At 46.7% G+C, this 15,937-nt stretch overlaps 1 protein-coding gene and 1 non-coding gene across 2 annotated transcripts in view; one reads left to right on the top strand and one right to left on the bottom strand.

Moving 5' to 3' along the window:
* The window catches only part of MERTK (MER proto-oncogene, tyrosine kinase), a 107,499-nt gene extending 91,568 nt beyond the window's left edge, over positions 1-15,931 (bottom strand). Inside the window, exon 1 of the mRNA XM_024744008.1 lies at positions 15,782-15,931. Coding sequence (XP_024599776.1) covers positions 15,782-15,842 — 61 coding nt within the window. The 5' untranslated portion in view covers positions 15,843-15,931. The remainder of the gene's footprint in view (positions 1-15,781) is intronic.
* On the top strand, positions 5,933-6,067 carry LOC112399082 (small nucleolar RNA SNORA70). Its single transcript, XR_003003160.1, has one exon. It is a non-coding gene; the product is annotated as a small nucleolar RNA SNORA70 (small nucleolar RNA).
* Positions 15,932-15,937: the final 6 nt, after the last annotated feature.

A 15,937-nucleotide genomic window follows, 5' to 3' on the forward strand; every position in this document is an offset into this window, starting at 1 on the left:
TGTGATCGAGTAGCACAGAGGTGTATTAAAGGTGTATTAAAAGCCCACAGTCAGAGACTTAACGAGAATTTGGTCCTCTCTCCATGGCACACGTGGAAAAGCAGGCCGATGTTTGAATCGTGTCCGTGGGCGCTTCGCTGTCACCTGATTAAAAACTCCTCCTCTCACCCCCGAAGATGGCTGAGGCCAAACCCTGAACAAGCAGAAACTGTCTACTTAGAATCATTTCACTTTATGCAAACGCAAAGGATTCTCAGTTGATAAAGTGCAGCAACACTGAATGAGAGGACATTTAAAAAAACCCTTCAACCTGAGATCACCTGACCTGATCGTCCCCAAACTGTAAATGGTAAAAATTAACTTGAGTGCACAGCACTGCGCCACTTGGAGAGAATTAAAAAGAAGAAGGGCCATTCATGGGATAAATGCACCTAGCGCAGGAAAGGCGCAGGCAGAAACCGAGAGCTGACCTGAGGGAAGGGGCCCCGGCAGGGGCTTTACCGGAAACAAAGGGGAGTCATTGGTGGGTTGCATGTGTCTGGAGGGGTCACAGCCTCAGCAGAAAAAAAGCAGAGGTGACAGTGAACCACTGAGATGCCTGCACAGGGTAGAAAGCGGGGTGGCTATAAAACATGGTGTTGGTGAGTCAGATTTTCTACACAGGCTCCGGTGGGCGGGCACCAGGTTGCCAGATAAGAAACGGGACACGCCCCACTTACACTTGGATTTCAGATAAACAATGCCTCTGTGGGTTATACTTAGTTAAGTAAATGCAACTTAGTATCCTTTAGCAGAAACCAGCTGGAGCCAGAGCCCAGCGAGTTCACTGTCGCCCTCCCCCTAGGCTGGCCTCCTGGGGCCTAGAGCAGGATGAGGAAGGGGTGCAGAGGGGCAAACAGGGACCCCAACACACCAAGCAAGCTAGCCAACCTCTCTGTGCCCTCACATGGAGGATGTGCGGTGGCTCAGGCCTCTGAGCCAAACGCGTGATTATCAGGGCGACTCCTCACTCCCCCGGGCCCCTAAGGCATTGGCTCCAAAAAAAAACACTGGAGCCCCACAGGTGCCGCTCCGCCTTGCTTGGCCTTGTGCACGCACTTTAGCAGCAGAAGCTCCAAGGAACTCAAAGGGCTTTAGGCAGCCCCCCATAACCCCCTTCAGCCTGCACCCCACTTTCTGACCTGAGCATTTGACTGTTTCTTTTTTTTTTTTTTTTTTGCGGTACGCGGGCCTCTCACTGCTGTGGCCTCTCCCGTTGCGGAGCGCAGGCTCCGGACGCGCAGGCTCAGCGGCCATGGCTCACGGGCGCAGCCGCTCCGCGGCACGTGGGATCTTCCTGGACCGGGGCACGAACCCGTGTCCCCTGCATCGGCAGGCGGACTCTCAACCACTGCGCCACCAGGGAAGCCCCATTTGACTGTTTCTTGATAGAAGTGCTTTGCAAAAGAAGCTTCCCCAGCAGACTGCGACTGACTGACTCTTTCCCATCATTTTCTAACTCTCCACCGTGCTTTCAAAACCAGCAGAACATCAGGATCTCTAGGGAAGCTTTTAAAGCTCTGATGCCTAGGTTTCACCCAGAGCTTGAATTAACTGGCCAGCAGTGCAGCTTAGGCATCTCGGGACTTTAAAAAACCTCCTCTAGTGATTCTAGAGGAATTAGGGTCAGACCTAATCCCTAGAGAATTAGGGAATGGATCCATCCGGTGGCCCAAATCATCTTGTTGCGGGGCGGGGGGCGCTCCTGAGGGTTTAGACCTGATGCTTAGAATCCATGTGGCTTGGGAGCGTGGGAAGAACAAGAACTCTTGTGCCTGAGTTCAGTCCCAGCTCTGCCACTCAGAGGCCAGGCGCCAGTCCCTTGTCCTTCTGAGATTCAGTCTCCTCATCTGTGAAGGAAGACAGGTAACACCTCCTCCTCTCAGAGATCAAAGCAGAACACTGCACACGGAACACCGCACAGGCACACAATCCATGCCAGTTACGGCTTTCATAACATGAAACATCTGACCTGCCTTGTTTCAAAGGTGCAACTAGTCATGTCTGGACTATCAAAGGCCAACATATGGAACCGATTATGCTGACTTAGATCCTTCAGCCTCTTGCAGTGAAACAGGAATATATGTTTACCCAACCAAGGGTGGCTTTCCTTCTCTTTCCCCTTTGGCAGCATGCCAAGTGTCACAGAAAGGCTGAGGGGGCACTTTCTGGCCAGGGTTGCGAAGCAGACGCCCCCCTGGTCCCTGGGTCATCTGGGGCCGCTTCTCCGCAAGAACCAGCTATGGTTTTCACAAGACCCAGGAGAGACGCTCTGTCCCCAAGTTTAACTCCTCTGTCCTGCCACCCCTGACACACATCCTCCAGCCCACCAATACCTGAAATCCTATTAATTTTAGTCTTTCTTTTCAGGAAAAAGTATTTCCTTCCTAAAACGTGACCGCCGCTAAAGACCAAACACCTTAGCAAGCACAGTTTGTCCAAGTCTTTCTTAAGTGACAGAGGGCACAGAATTCCCTCCCAAAACAGAGTAGATGGACTTTCCCCTAGTTCTTCCACTAAGTACACCTAAAAACACCGGGCATTATATTGATATATAAAACGAACATTTTTTAAAACCCTGAAAAGTGGACAGATGGTAAACCGACTAGGGACCTCAGGACCCAGGAACAACATGGTGACGAATTCCCTGGGTCTCCTTTTGTCCTTTGTGTCCCAGATTTGGAAATGCTAACAGGCAAAGACAAAAAACAACAACAAAAGCCTGCTATCTCTAGTCAAAGGACTAGGAAAGGGCGCCTCAGCAAGACAGAAGGCTTTTAAACAGTAAACTGCTCTCCTCCAGGCAAACAGCCCAGGAAAAACCACGGCCCCATCCCCACCCATGCCAGAAAAGATCAAGTGGGGAGCCTAGACTTGGACCCTTCCCAGGCTGTATAGAGGTGCCACAAATGTTCCACTGGCTGGTATCAGAGCGGGCCAAGGAGGGAACTGGCACTTTCATCCCTACTGGTTGGTGTTAGTAAAGCCCACGCGGGGAGCCTCGACTTTTACTCCCACATGGCATTAACAAGGCATCTCTCCTCGTCCCCAGCAGGGGGTATGAGAGGAAGCCTAGTAGAGATTCAGGGCTTTCACTACTCCCTAGCGTCGGTGGAGGTCAGGTGGGGAACAGGTGGAAAGTAATCAGGCACTCCTACCCCTCCCTCAGCCAGAACTCTCACCCCACCCCTGACCAGCAGTAATGAGGATGAGGACCAGCCCATACTTAGATGTCAATGGAGGCTGAGTGGGGAACCTGGAATTCTACCCCCACCAGGCAGTGAGGCCCCCTACCACGGCGTTTCAGAGAAAACCAAGTAAAACAAAAGACAAATAAGAGTCAGTCTCATAGTACCCCAAATGTCTAGGTTTCAATTAAAAAATTCTGTCTGAAACTGAACGAAATACAAACACCAAGATGACAGGGAATTATCTGAAAAAGCTTTTAAAGAAGGAATCATAAAAATACTTCAATGAGCAATTACGAATATGAAACACATGAATAAAATAGGAAGCCTTAGCAAATAAATGCCAAGTCTCAGTAAAGAAAGAGAAGATTGAGAAGAGAAACAAATGGGAATTTTTGAACTAAAAAATACAATAACCAAAATAAAAAACTCAGTGGATGTGCTCAACAGCAGAATGAAGGGGCAGAGGAAAGAATCAGTGAACCAGAAGATACAGCAATAGAAAATTATCCAATCTGAACAACAGAAAAAACTGAACAGAGCCTCTGCAACCTGTAGGACTATATTACTGAAGAGTTAACATTTGTATCATCAGAGTCCTGGAAGGAGAAGACAAAGATGGCAAGGCTGAAAAAGCGCTTGAAGAAATAATGGCTGAAAACTCCCCAAATATGACAAAAGATATAAACCTACAAAATTAAACATGTGAATGAACCCAAAATAAGATAACCCCACAAAATATCCACAGCAAGGTACATTATAATCAAAATTCTGAATACTAAAGACAAAGAAAACATTTTGAAAGCACTGAGAGAGAGAGATGACACCTTACCTAGAGGGGAAAACCAATTCATATGACAGTGAATTTCTCATTAAAAACCATGGAGGATAGAAGGAAGTGGCCATTTTCCTAAGTGATGAGAGAAAAGGAATGTCAACTCAGAATTCTTCTGGAATGAAGGGGAAATCAAAATATTCTCATATTAAGGAAAACTAAGAGAATTTGTCATCAGCAGACCTACTCTAAAAGAATAGCTAAAGGAAATTCTCTAAACAGAAAAGAAACAATAAAAAAAGAAAACCTGAATCATCAGGAGGGAGGAAAAAACACAGAAAGCAAGAATACTGGTCAATACAATAGAATTTCTTCCTCCTCTTGATTTTTCTAAACTACATCTGATGGTTGAAGAAAAACTGTAACACTGTCTGATGTGGTTTTATATATGAAGAGGAAATATTTAAGATAATTATGCTTTAAATGGGGGAGGTAAAGGGACTTAGAAGAAGGTAGGGATTCTATAATTCACTTGAAATGGTAAAACATCAACACCTAATAGACCACAAATTACATTAAATGTAAATGACATAAATATTTCCATTAAAAGACAGATAATGGCAGAGTAGATTAAAAAACATGACCCAACTATCTGCCAGTTATAAAAAAACACTCCAAATATAATGATATAGGCAAGTTGAACAAAAAGATAGAAAAAAGACATATCATGCAACCATTAACCAAAAGAAAAGCAGGATGCCTACATTAACATCAGATAAAGTAGATTTTGAAACAAAGAAAATTATCAGAGACAGTAAGACACATTATGTAAGGATAAGAGTCAATCTACCAAGAAGACATAGGAGTCTTAAATGAGTACGCACTAAAGCAAAGAGCTTCAAAATATGTGAAGCAAAAACCAATAGAACTGAAAGGAGACATAAACAAATCAACAATTATAATTGGAGACTTCCAACATCTCTCTTTCAACAATTGATCAAAGGACTAGGCACAAAATAAGCAAGGATAAAGAAGAACTTGATGAGATTGCCAATGAAAAGAGTCTAGACTACATTTATAGAACATTCCACCCAACAACAGCAGAATACACATTCTTTCCCAATGACGATGGGATATAAACCAAGAAAAACCATTATCTTGAGCCATAAAGCAAATCTCAACGAATTTAAAAGAACTAAAATCATACAGTTTATATTCTCTGATTACAATGGAAATTATTACAAATTAATAACAGAAGGTAACGAAATTTTCCAAATACTTGCAAACTAAATGTCTAAATAATCTATGGATCAAAGGGGAAGTCTCAGGGAAATTTTTTTAAAAATACATTGAACGGAATGAAAATGAAATTACAATGTATCAAAATATGTGGGACACAGTTGACACAGTTTTGAGGGGAAATTTTATTTAGTAGTTTAATCTCATAACATGGAGAAAGAAGAGCAAAGCAAACCCAAAACAAGCAGAAGGAAGAAAATAAATATAGGAAATGAATTGAAAAAAGAAAAGCAATAAAGAAAATCAATGAAACAAAGAGCTGGTTGTTTGAAAAGATCAATAAAATTGATAAATCTCTAGCAAGACTGACAAAGAAAAAAGAAGACAAAAAATTACTAATATCAGGGCTTCCCTGGTTGGCGCAGTGGTTGAGAGTCCGCCTGCCGATGCAGGGGACACGGGTTCGTGCCCCGGTCCGGGAAGATCCCCCATGCCGCGGAGCGGCTGGGCCCGTGAGCCATGGCCGCTGAGCCTGCGCGTCCGGAGCCTGTGCTCCGCGACGGGAGAGGCCACAACAGTGAGAGGCCCGCGTACCGCAAAAAAAAAAAAAAATTACTAATATCAGGAATGAAACAGGGAGTATCACTATAGACTCTGAAGACATCAAAAGTATAATAATTAAATAATATGTTTGCAGCCAACTAAGCCCACCATGCTCTCTTCCCCGTGGGAGCCCAGTGTGCAGTGCATGCAAACAGCAGCCTCCTCGGAAGTACACGCAGCCTGTTGCCTGTATGGGTTGCTCTAAGGGACCCTGGAGACAGCCCTCTGCAGTGGACATTCATGTCTGGCATGCTAACCCCAATCTAGGCTCCAGACAGGTATGCACGGTGCCTTTGGAAAGCCCCAGGGCACAGTGGCCAGTGGCCACACTGGCCAGGTCATAACGTCCATCCACATCAAGTGGCAGAACAAGGAGCACGTGACTGAGGCCCTCGGCAGGGCCAAGTTCAAGTTCCCTGGCCTCCAGAAAATCCACATCCCCAAGAAGCCGGGATTTAATGAGTTTAATGAGGATGAATTGCAAAATATGGTGACAGAAAAGTGGCTCATCCCAGATGCCTTCGGGGTCAATTACGTCTCTGATAGTGGAAACTGAGTTTAATCACCAATGGCCAACGACTTAAACAATCATGCTTGTGTAATAAAATCCCACATAAAGGGCTTAAACAACAAGGTCTGAGGAGCTTCTGAGTTGGTGATGAGCTGGGAGGGCGGGACACCGGAGCAGGCATGGAAGCCCTGAGCCCCTTCCCACATACCTTGCCCTATATGTCTCTTCCATTTGGCTGTTCCTGAGTTGTATCATTTATAATGAAACAGTAATCCTAAGTATAGCGCTTTACTCAGTGCTGTGAATCAGTCTAGCGAAGTATCAAACCTGAGGGGGAGAGGAGGCCATGGGAATTCTGAATTTATAGTCAGCTGGGCAGAAGTGTGGGCAGCCTGGACACTCCATCTGAGCTGGTGTCTGAAGCGGGTGTTGGCGGGGAGGCAGTCTTACGGGATTGAGCCTTTAACCTGTGGAGCCTCTGCTCACTCTAGGTAGTTAGTGTCAAAACTGAAATGAATGGTAGGACTCCCAGTTGATGTCCCCTTTGGCGGAGCCGCTGAAGCGAGGTTTTCTGTAACGTGCGAACAAATGTAAATCCCAAGGACACGGTAACACTACAGTGTTACCAATATAATTATGCGTGATCAAAGGACAGAGAGATGAGTGGGAATTAAAACACCGATGGCGGGGAGGGGGTAGTGCTTTTGTCCAGGAGGAGGGGAGCAAAGGGATGAGACTAGAGAGGGGAGCAGTGGGGGGCTTCAACTGTACCGCTCATGTCTGAGTTCTGATGCTGAGTGGTGAGCACAGAGGTGAGTTTTATTCCTGTATATTCTTCTGTGTATCCTAAATATTTATCATAAGATTTGAGTATGTAAATAAAAGAGTAGGTAAGAAAAAAAAATGTGATGGTAAAAAGAGAAAGATAGGCCTTTCTGTTTACTAGCTGGCCCACCTGATAAGAATGATGGGATCCCTCCTGGAATCTTTTTTGCACCCGTAGGTCCCAAAATCATAACGTTGCAGGAAAAAGAGTGGGGCACAAGAGGATGGTCTCGTCCCAGGTATCGGGCGAGTCCCTGGGATGGGCCACCAAGTGTGGGTTCTTGGCTTCACGCAGGAAAGAATTCAAGAGTGAGCGATAGTAAAGTGAAAGAAGGTTTATTCAGGGAGAAACGCACTCCACAGACAGAGTGTGGGCCATCTCAGAAGGCAAGAGATGCCAGGGTATGGGAGTTGTTGGTTTTCACAGGGGTGGGTAATTTCATAGGCTAATGAGTGGGAGGATTATTGCAACTATTTTGGGGAAGGTGCAGATTTCCAGGAATTGGGTCACTGCCCACTTTTTGACATTTCATGGTTGACCGGGGAACTGTCATGACTCCTGTGGGTGTGTCATTTGGCGGATGTATTACTATGAGTGTATAATGAGGCTCAAAGTCTAGTGGAAGTCGACTCGTCTGCTATCTTGGACCTAGTTGGTTCTAACCAGTTTATGTCATGTCCTCCAGGGCTATGTCATTCTTTTAAAGGTTGTGTGCCCTGCCCCCTTCCTGTCTCAATAAGAGCACTTGGCTTGAGGAATCATCCAGCCTCACAGCTCTCACCCTAGTCCAAGACTTGCTGCCTTCCCTGGATAAACATAACTATTTTATTCTTACCCTCAGTGGCCAGGTTCTGATACATGCCCTGGGGGGAGGAGTCCAGGGGGTGGTGTGAGGCTCTGCACCCCTCCTCAAGAATCAGACACACTGGATCCATGGAGTGTAACAAGAGATGTGACACACAACGGCCTGGACCCACACAGGACAGGGTCACACCCCAAAGATTGAGTCCATAGGTCCTGGGCGGGACCTGGGCTTCTGTATTTTGAAAATGCTTCCTAGTTGACTTTCTCCTGGTTCTTGTGGCCAAAATGCTTTGGAGCTTTACGTTCTACAATTTTTTTTATAAAAGAGTTTTAAATTTCTAAATATAAAATTATATCATAATATTGAATAATTAGACTTTTTTGTTGTTTTTTGTATGTGTGAATACACATTTTTTATTTGTCTTGGATATCCGCCTAAGAGTAGAACTGCTGGGCCATAGAGTAACTTCATGTTTAACCTTTTAAGAAACTGCCACACCATTTCCAAAGAGGCCGCTCCCTTTTACCTTCCCAGCGGTAGTGTATGAACGCTCCAATTTCTCCAAATCCTTGCCAACCTCTGTTACTGGCCTTTTGTTGTTATTGTTGCTATTGCCATCCTAATGTGTATAAAGTGATATCTCACTTATTTCCTCTCTAGTTTTTATTATTTACTTCCTTCTGCTTGCTTTGGGTTTAGTTTATTCTTCTTTTTCTAGTTTCTTATGGTGGAAGTTTAGGTTATTGATTTGAGAGCTACCTTCTTTTCCAATATCAGTGCTTACAGCTACAAATTTCCCTCTTAACACTGCGTTAGATGCATCCCAAAAGTCCATAAGTTTTGCTGTGTTTTCATTTTCATTCATCTCAGAATATTTTCTAACTTTCTTTGTGATTTCTTCTTTGACCCATTCGTTATTTAGTAGTGTTGGTCAATTTCTACTTTTGTGATTTCTTAACTTTCTTCCATTGTTAATTTTTAACTTCATTCCACGTGTTCAGAAAACATACTTTTTTTTTTTTTTCTTGCGGTACGCGGGCCTCTCACTGCTGTGGCCTCTCCCGTTGCGGAGCACAGGCTCCGGACGTGCAGGCTCAGCGGCCATGGCTCACGGGCCCAGCCGCTCTGCGGCGTGTGGGATCTTCCCGGACCGGGGCGCGAACCCATGTGCCCTGCATCGGCAGGCGGACTCTCAACCACTGCGCCGCCAGAGAAGCCCCAGAAAACACACTTTGTATGATTTAAATCCTTCTAAATGTATTGAGACTTAATTTGTGACCTAACATATTGTCATTTGTTTGGGCAGGTCCAGTATCCTCAGAAATACACCTCCGTGTTTCCAGACTATTCTATTGCCCCAGATAGAGCTGGAGGGGGTCCTTCATGGGGACACAGCCCAGGCAGCGGGGAAGGGCAACTTCCCACAGTAAAGAAGCCACTGGCATGACTCATTTTTAAGAAATACCCCACGCTGCCTCTAGGCCCACTTCTGGACTGATGCCTGCACTCCTTTTGCCAGCGTCAGGCGCAGGGCTGGGGTCTGGCGGCATCACACTCATGGAAGGCACCATGTCTGAACCTCACGATGAGAAAACATCCCAGCCCACTTGTCTCCTTCAGATACAATCCATTTTCTACCCACCAGGGGCCCCAGAATCACCTATCTGCAACCCGCCCCCCACGCCATTTAATCAACGGAGATGTGGAATTTCAGAAAGGCAAAGCATCACACCCCAGCTGTCCCTGCACGTTGAAACTGGGATGAGGACTTACATCTTCAGACTCTCAAAGTGGTTATTTTTTTTTTAACCTAATGCTTGAGATCTCATGCTAAATCTAAGAGCTTCTTTTTTTTCTTTGTCCCCAAACTTTCAAAGGACATTGTTTTCATCCACAAATCTTTGAATCGTGTGCCAGAATTGGAAAAAGGCTTACAGGCTGCTTTCACTTCCTGCGTGGAGGCAGCCTGCCCTGAACTGCAGCGAGTGGAAAACGGGCCTCCAAAGACAGGCCACCCTTGGGAGCCCATGAATATTCATCACTTCGCTGTGCATTCACTAAGTAGCGCAGGGACAGAAAAGTACTTTCAGCAAGTTTGAGTCTACGTTCTCATATCCTCCACGAAGACAGCCTGCCCTTACTGGTAAAAAGATCATTTTCTAAAACGATAATGAAATCGGTCTTCTATTAGTAGCTTTAAAAAGCCCCACGGCTTACAGTAGTAAAACAATCTCATCTCCAAAATAAACAAGGCTTCCCTTTGTATGTCCAAGGAGAGGCAGGATGAGAGCTCAGGCACATTCTAAGGCATTTACTGGCCCTGAATGCCTGTGGTAGCTAGAGTACCCAACCCCACCCCGTGCCCCAAAAAGCAGACTACAAAGAAAAGGGATCTGTCAAGCAGTGTTTGCCTGATTGTCGAGCGGCAGCCTGAGACCTAAATTGTGAGGATGGGGCCCCTCCCCGAGTGAGCTGGGGCAGAGCTCTAGCCCCATGATGATCAGATCCTGCTGGGCCCTTGGCTGGCTCCCCAGAAGCTGGACAACACCTTTGAAGGGATCGACTGGGAAAAATCCGGAAGACACCGTTAATGACTGCGGACAAGGAGAAACATACAAGCATAAAGTTTGGTGCCACAAATATCTATGCATTGCTCTTATGAAATGCAATGGTTTTTCTCCAAGCGTAAGTCTCTCAAACATGCTTAGCTTTTGGTGTAAAACTTCTCATGTATGATATTGGGCCAAACATAAAGTCAACATATGTCTCCTCTCTCTCTTTTTCTCCCTCTCCCCTCTGCCCTGCTCCTTCCGCCACCCCTGCCACCCCAAAGACTCGTGGAAAATCCATTTTATCATTAAGCGAAAGAGGCATTAACAGTGGATGAAATGGACAAAAGGATGAAATAAAATGGTTTAGAATGGAGTGCAGGTTTCTCAACAAACTCTTGAAGACATACTATCTTTCCTTCACTTGAAAACACCGGGACCTAAGAAGGTGACCTGGATGTGGTAGCTAGGCCAGCCCTACTGGAGCCTGCTGGCTGACAGAGGCCCAGACAGAGTGGGAATGGCAAGGCAACCAAGAAGGGAGGGCTGCCCAGCTGCTCCAGGTGCTGGAGGGGCCAGGCTTCCAGGCCTCACAAAATTGGGGAAGACCTGGGCTCTCGCTGTGGTTAAAAATCTTCCATACGGTTCAATAGCCACACTTCAGACAAAGAAAAAAAAGTCTCAGGAAAGAGAAAGTGCTGGGTTGGTAGGTACTCTTGGTATTCTTGCGACGGGCTGCATACAGGATCCTCCTGCCACGCTGCGTTTTCAGCATTTTAACTGGAGGCAGCAAGGCTGCAACAAGATAGGGAACAAGTTACCTCTGGGTCAGGGATTAGCGAATGCCCGGAGTGTGGGATGCAGAGGAGTCTGGGCCTTTCCCAGAGTACCTGGGGGCTCGCTTACACCTGCCACCAAGCAGGAAGCATCTGGAAGCCAGGAGTGCATCTGGAAGCCAGGAGTGCACCTGGGCCTCCCTGTCCGGTCTATCTGCTACAAGACTACCTGTACACACCCACTTAGACACAGAACATCATCTAAGAAACAAAGCCTCATTCTCTAGCCATTGCAGCCAGAAGACTGCATTTGGCAAACCTAGTTTTAGCTGGAAAAAAGGAAAGGAATTATATGGATGTTTACACTCAAACAACCCCCCCAAAAGTTATGAAACCAAAACAAAACCACACCCACTTTAGAGTAGAGTGATGTGGGAAAAGCTGAGCAGGAATTGGACTTCATTTTTATACCTTCCTGAGAAGCACATGACAGGAAGCGATTCCTGGACTAAGTTAAGCCTGAATTCAACAAGTGAGGGTGATGGGGGGTGAAGAGGGGAGTGGTCAGGACAGGCCCTGCCTCATCTGAGGTGACAAGCGTGGGTTTTGCTAGCAGAACTAACAGAAAACAGTCCCAGAGAGCAAGGACTTCAGCGTTCTGGGATGGACACCCACAGCCCCTCCACCAGAGCGCTCTGAACAGTGGAGGATGGCCCATAGGTCCGCCCTCGTATTTCAAGTTGCAATTTAGGACATATTTCAGTGAGAAAAGAAGAAACTTTTCCCCCAATACCTTTTGTTTAAGAAAAACAATTACCGCAAAATTTGAGTTGAGAAGGGAGAGGAAGCATGGGTAATAATGGCTAACAGTTTTGAAGCATTTACCATGTGACACCGGCTCATTCATCCTTCCATAAATAACAAAGAGTCCCACAGGACCAGTGAGGAAACTGAGGTCCTGAGAGTTAGTCACTGCCCCAGGGCTCCCCAGAGGCCAGCTAGGCAGGACAGGAAGCCCAGCCCACTGGCCACTCAGCCCCTGAGCTGCAGCCCCTGTTAATTTTCATTCCAAGCCCTAGAAGCACACAGACTGAACCCGCTTTTTTCAGGTTTTATAATGATTAACTTCCTGCTGAGATGCATCCCAACCAGAGCCATGTGCTTTGGTTTAAGATTAAACTAGTAACAACAGGCCAGAGTCAAGGCACTTGGGGCCCCAATGACCTGGGAATCGGGCAATTCGCCCTGGGCAAGGAGCTGTTAAAACTGTGTCTTTAACATGAAAAATCGGCTTTTGACTTATTTTTAAAGTTGGGATCGTTAAGAGACTATAAAATACGTTAACCTTGCTCTATTGGCCTTAATATAGTCCAAAAATCTACCCTAACATTTCTAGTAAGGAGATCACTTTGGCATCACGGTGAAACAAAAGATCATTTTCTAGCAACCAAGCCCCAAGCACAAGGTCATGGGAGCTGCAGCACCTGTTTCTGGAAAAGCCAGTAGGAAGAGAGAAGCGGGAGGAACACACGGTGAGACCTGCAGAGGCCTGGGTCTTTGATACCATCTGCAGATGCTGAGCACCTGAAAGGAGTATCGTGCTCTGAAAGTGAAGAGGAGCCCATCAGGTGGCAGTAGTGTTATTTCATGGAGTGTGTGTGTATAACTTTGGCAGCAATGGCAGTGAGGGAAGGCCTCTCCGGGAGAACATCTGAGCGAGACCCAAACGACTAGAAACAGCCAGTGTGCAGAGATCCTGGGGAAAAGATTCCAGCCAAAGGGGACATCCACAGCAAAATCGCCTGAGAGACATGCCGCTCCAGCCACAAGGGGGGAGTAACTGGAAATGAGTCAAAAAGGGAGAGGGAGGCCCCTGAGTCCTTGCCAACTCTCGTAAAGAAGGGAGGCCACTGGAGGATGTCAGACAAGGGGACAACCCAGCTCGATTCATCTTCAAAGTCTCATTCTGGCCATTATGTGGGAAGCGGAGGGTCTGCATGTGTTCATTTCCAGGCCGGGGAACCCATTTAAACCAAGGTCCGGCCTCAGCCTCTCTACCTTGGCGGCATGTTCCCAATTCACCGGCACCTAAAGATGCAACCTGCTCGTAACCAGCTCTGATTGGCAACCCACTGGCCCTGCTCCTAGAATAACCTGGAAATTATTTCTAAAAATGAGACTGAAAAAAATAATTATTCTCAATTTGAAAAACCCTAACCCTAACTTTAAGGAAGTGGATCAGAATAAGTTTTGAAAAATTACTTATTTTTGAAACGTGCCCTGCTTACTTCCACAAAGCATTTGAGTCCATTGATACGAAGCCCATAAGCAACTAGACATCTTAAAGTCCTTTCTGGGAAAATGTTGACAATATATTGTAATGTGGTGACAGCTTCAGTTTGGGAGAGAAATGCTAACATTGAAGAGTTTTAGAAGCCCAATTAGTTCTAAGGGCTGAGTTTAGGGGCAAGCACAACCTCATCAACGGCTAGGTCCTTGCAATGCCTTCGCTTTTATCCACTTCTGTATTTCTTGTCCTCTAGCTTCTCCTGGGCCCTCTAGAGCTACCCTCTGCTTGATCTGTTGCTCACTGGCACCCCCATCAGAGACCGAACAGAAAGGAAAGACTGGTGAGCCCAGAAACGTCCCTGGTTCAGCAGTTTCAGTTCTGTGTGTGTTTGTCTTTGTGGGAGGGTGTTTGTGTGTATGGGGTGGGGGTGAGCGGTAGGGAGGATTCCAGGGTGAAAGTGATGCGTAAATTGTAATGATCCATTCCTCTGCAGTGTAGAGTCTAAACACACATTCACACCCTGTCTCTCTCTCCCCTCTGCTGCCTGGTGAGCAAACCACTTGAGACCACAACATGCAATATGAAAATCGTAAACCTAGACAAGGGGTCCAGTAATCTCTTCCTACGGCACTCTTACTTCTGCCCTAATTTGGCCAGTGAGAAGCCCATTCTTCCAGCTTCTCACAAAGTAAAATGTAACACTGCCAGACATCTCACAGATAAATTCAAGATGAAAAGCAAAAGGTAGGGAAAGAAACACTGGAGAAACTTTTCGTTCTTCCCGCTGGGTGGATTTTAACAGACCTTTTATGATTATCTGCCTAAACTGATTATTGGCTACAAAAGTTTCTTTATTACAGCTTTTTTAAAAAATTAGAAAAACACTCCATTTAAAAAATGTCTTCCACCAAAACGACTGTTTCTATTACTTTTCCCATAATTTTCACCACATTCACTCTGTCCAAGACTACTGTTAATGGCCAGCCTTCCCTAGTAGCAAAATATATCAGATTTGCAGCAGATTATGAAAAATGGATCTGGCAGAAATGCTGAGGAATTTTTGAGGGTTTAGTGGAGGGCTGGGGGTAAAGAACAGAATTGCTTTAATTCTTTGCTTGGTTTATGTTTCGGATGTTTGCTTCAAATTGCTATGTTGCCGCAAATTATAAATTGTATATGTAATTTAATGTGTGCACTGCTTAAGAATTTCTTATTTGAGCTTTCCAATGAAAACTTCACAGGGAAAAAAATCTGAAGTAAATTGTTTAACTATAAATTGAACTTCCCAGGTACTCTTAAAAAACATCTTTGACTATAATAGGTGAAAGCTAAACCTTTTAGTTAAGGAAAAATGCCTGAGATGTGTTCATTCAGTATAAAGCCTGGTTAAATTTCTTCCAGCTTCCTTAAGCAATGCATCAGCGATTAAACTTCTAACCCGTTAATCACTTACCCTCCAAACAAGCTGCTGATGCAGAATGGGACCTGCCCTCCCTTGCCACCACTTAGCCATCCAGTACTGGATGGGTAAGAGTATTTATACTGGAATGCCTGGCAGAGTCGAGATAAACCTAGACGCTGACCAAGCACGTTAGATTCGGTTCAGCAGTAACAGGGGTGAAAAGAATGCTTCCCATTTTTCCGGGGTCCCCACGCTCCCAGGGTGTCCCTGCTAATGTTGCCCATGAGGGCCCGGGGGGAGCAGCCGGACCACAGTCCCTCCCGGTCGCACTCTGGCCTTGGTGGATCTTAGCACCGGGACTGCGACCTCAACTCCCGCAGCCTGCTGGTCTCCGGTCCCTCGGGGGATGATGGGGTCTGCGGCTCCCACAACTCCCGCCAGAGCCTGGGTCCAACCACGCAACCATGTCCAGGGAAAAGTTTTCGGCGCATTCCCCTCTGCCGAAAGTTTCAGGACTTGCAGCGCGCCCGGCCGAGCTCTGTTTCCCTCTTGGAGGTTAAGGGGAGCCGTCGGTGCCCACCCCTCCCCGGCTCCACTGGGACGCGCGCCCACGACCCAGCCTGGGTGCGGGGACAGTGCGTGGGTGGGAGACCCTGCGCCTCAGCACCCGGCACCGCTGGGGCGGGGGGAGGTGTTTGCAAACTTGCCGGCTGCTGGGTGCGCCCGAGTCGGCGAGCTCCCGGCCCCCCGAGCCCGGCCCCCGGCCCCTTGCACTCACCTCCCCTCCACAGCGCGGGGAGGAAGAGCCACGGCAGGAGCGGCAGCAGGGCCCGCCCCATCCCGGGGCCGCGGAACTGGATATTCTCTGAGGACCGACGGACAGATGGACGTCCAGAACCTGCCGCGTCGCCGGCCAAGCGCGCCCGCGAAGCAG

Source organism: Neophocaena asiaeorientalis, unplaced genomic scaffold, assembly GCF_003031525.2.
Source record: "Neophocaena asiaeorientalis asiaeorientalis breed wild unplaced genomic scaffold, Neophocaena_asiaeorientalis_V1.1 scaffold114, whole genome shotgun sequence".
NCBI lineage: Eukaryota > Metazoa > Chordata > Mammalia > Artiodactyla > Phocoenidae > Neophocaena > Neophocaena asiaeorientalis.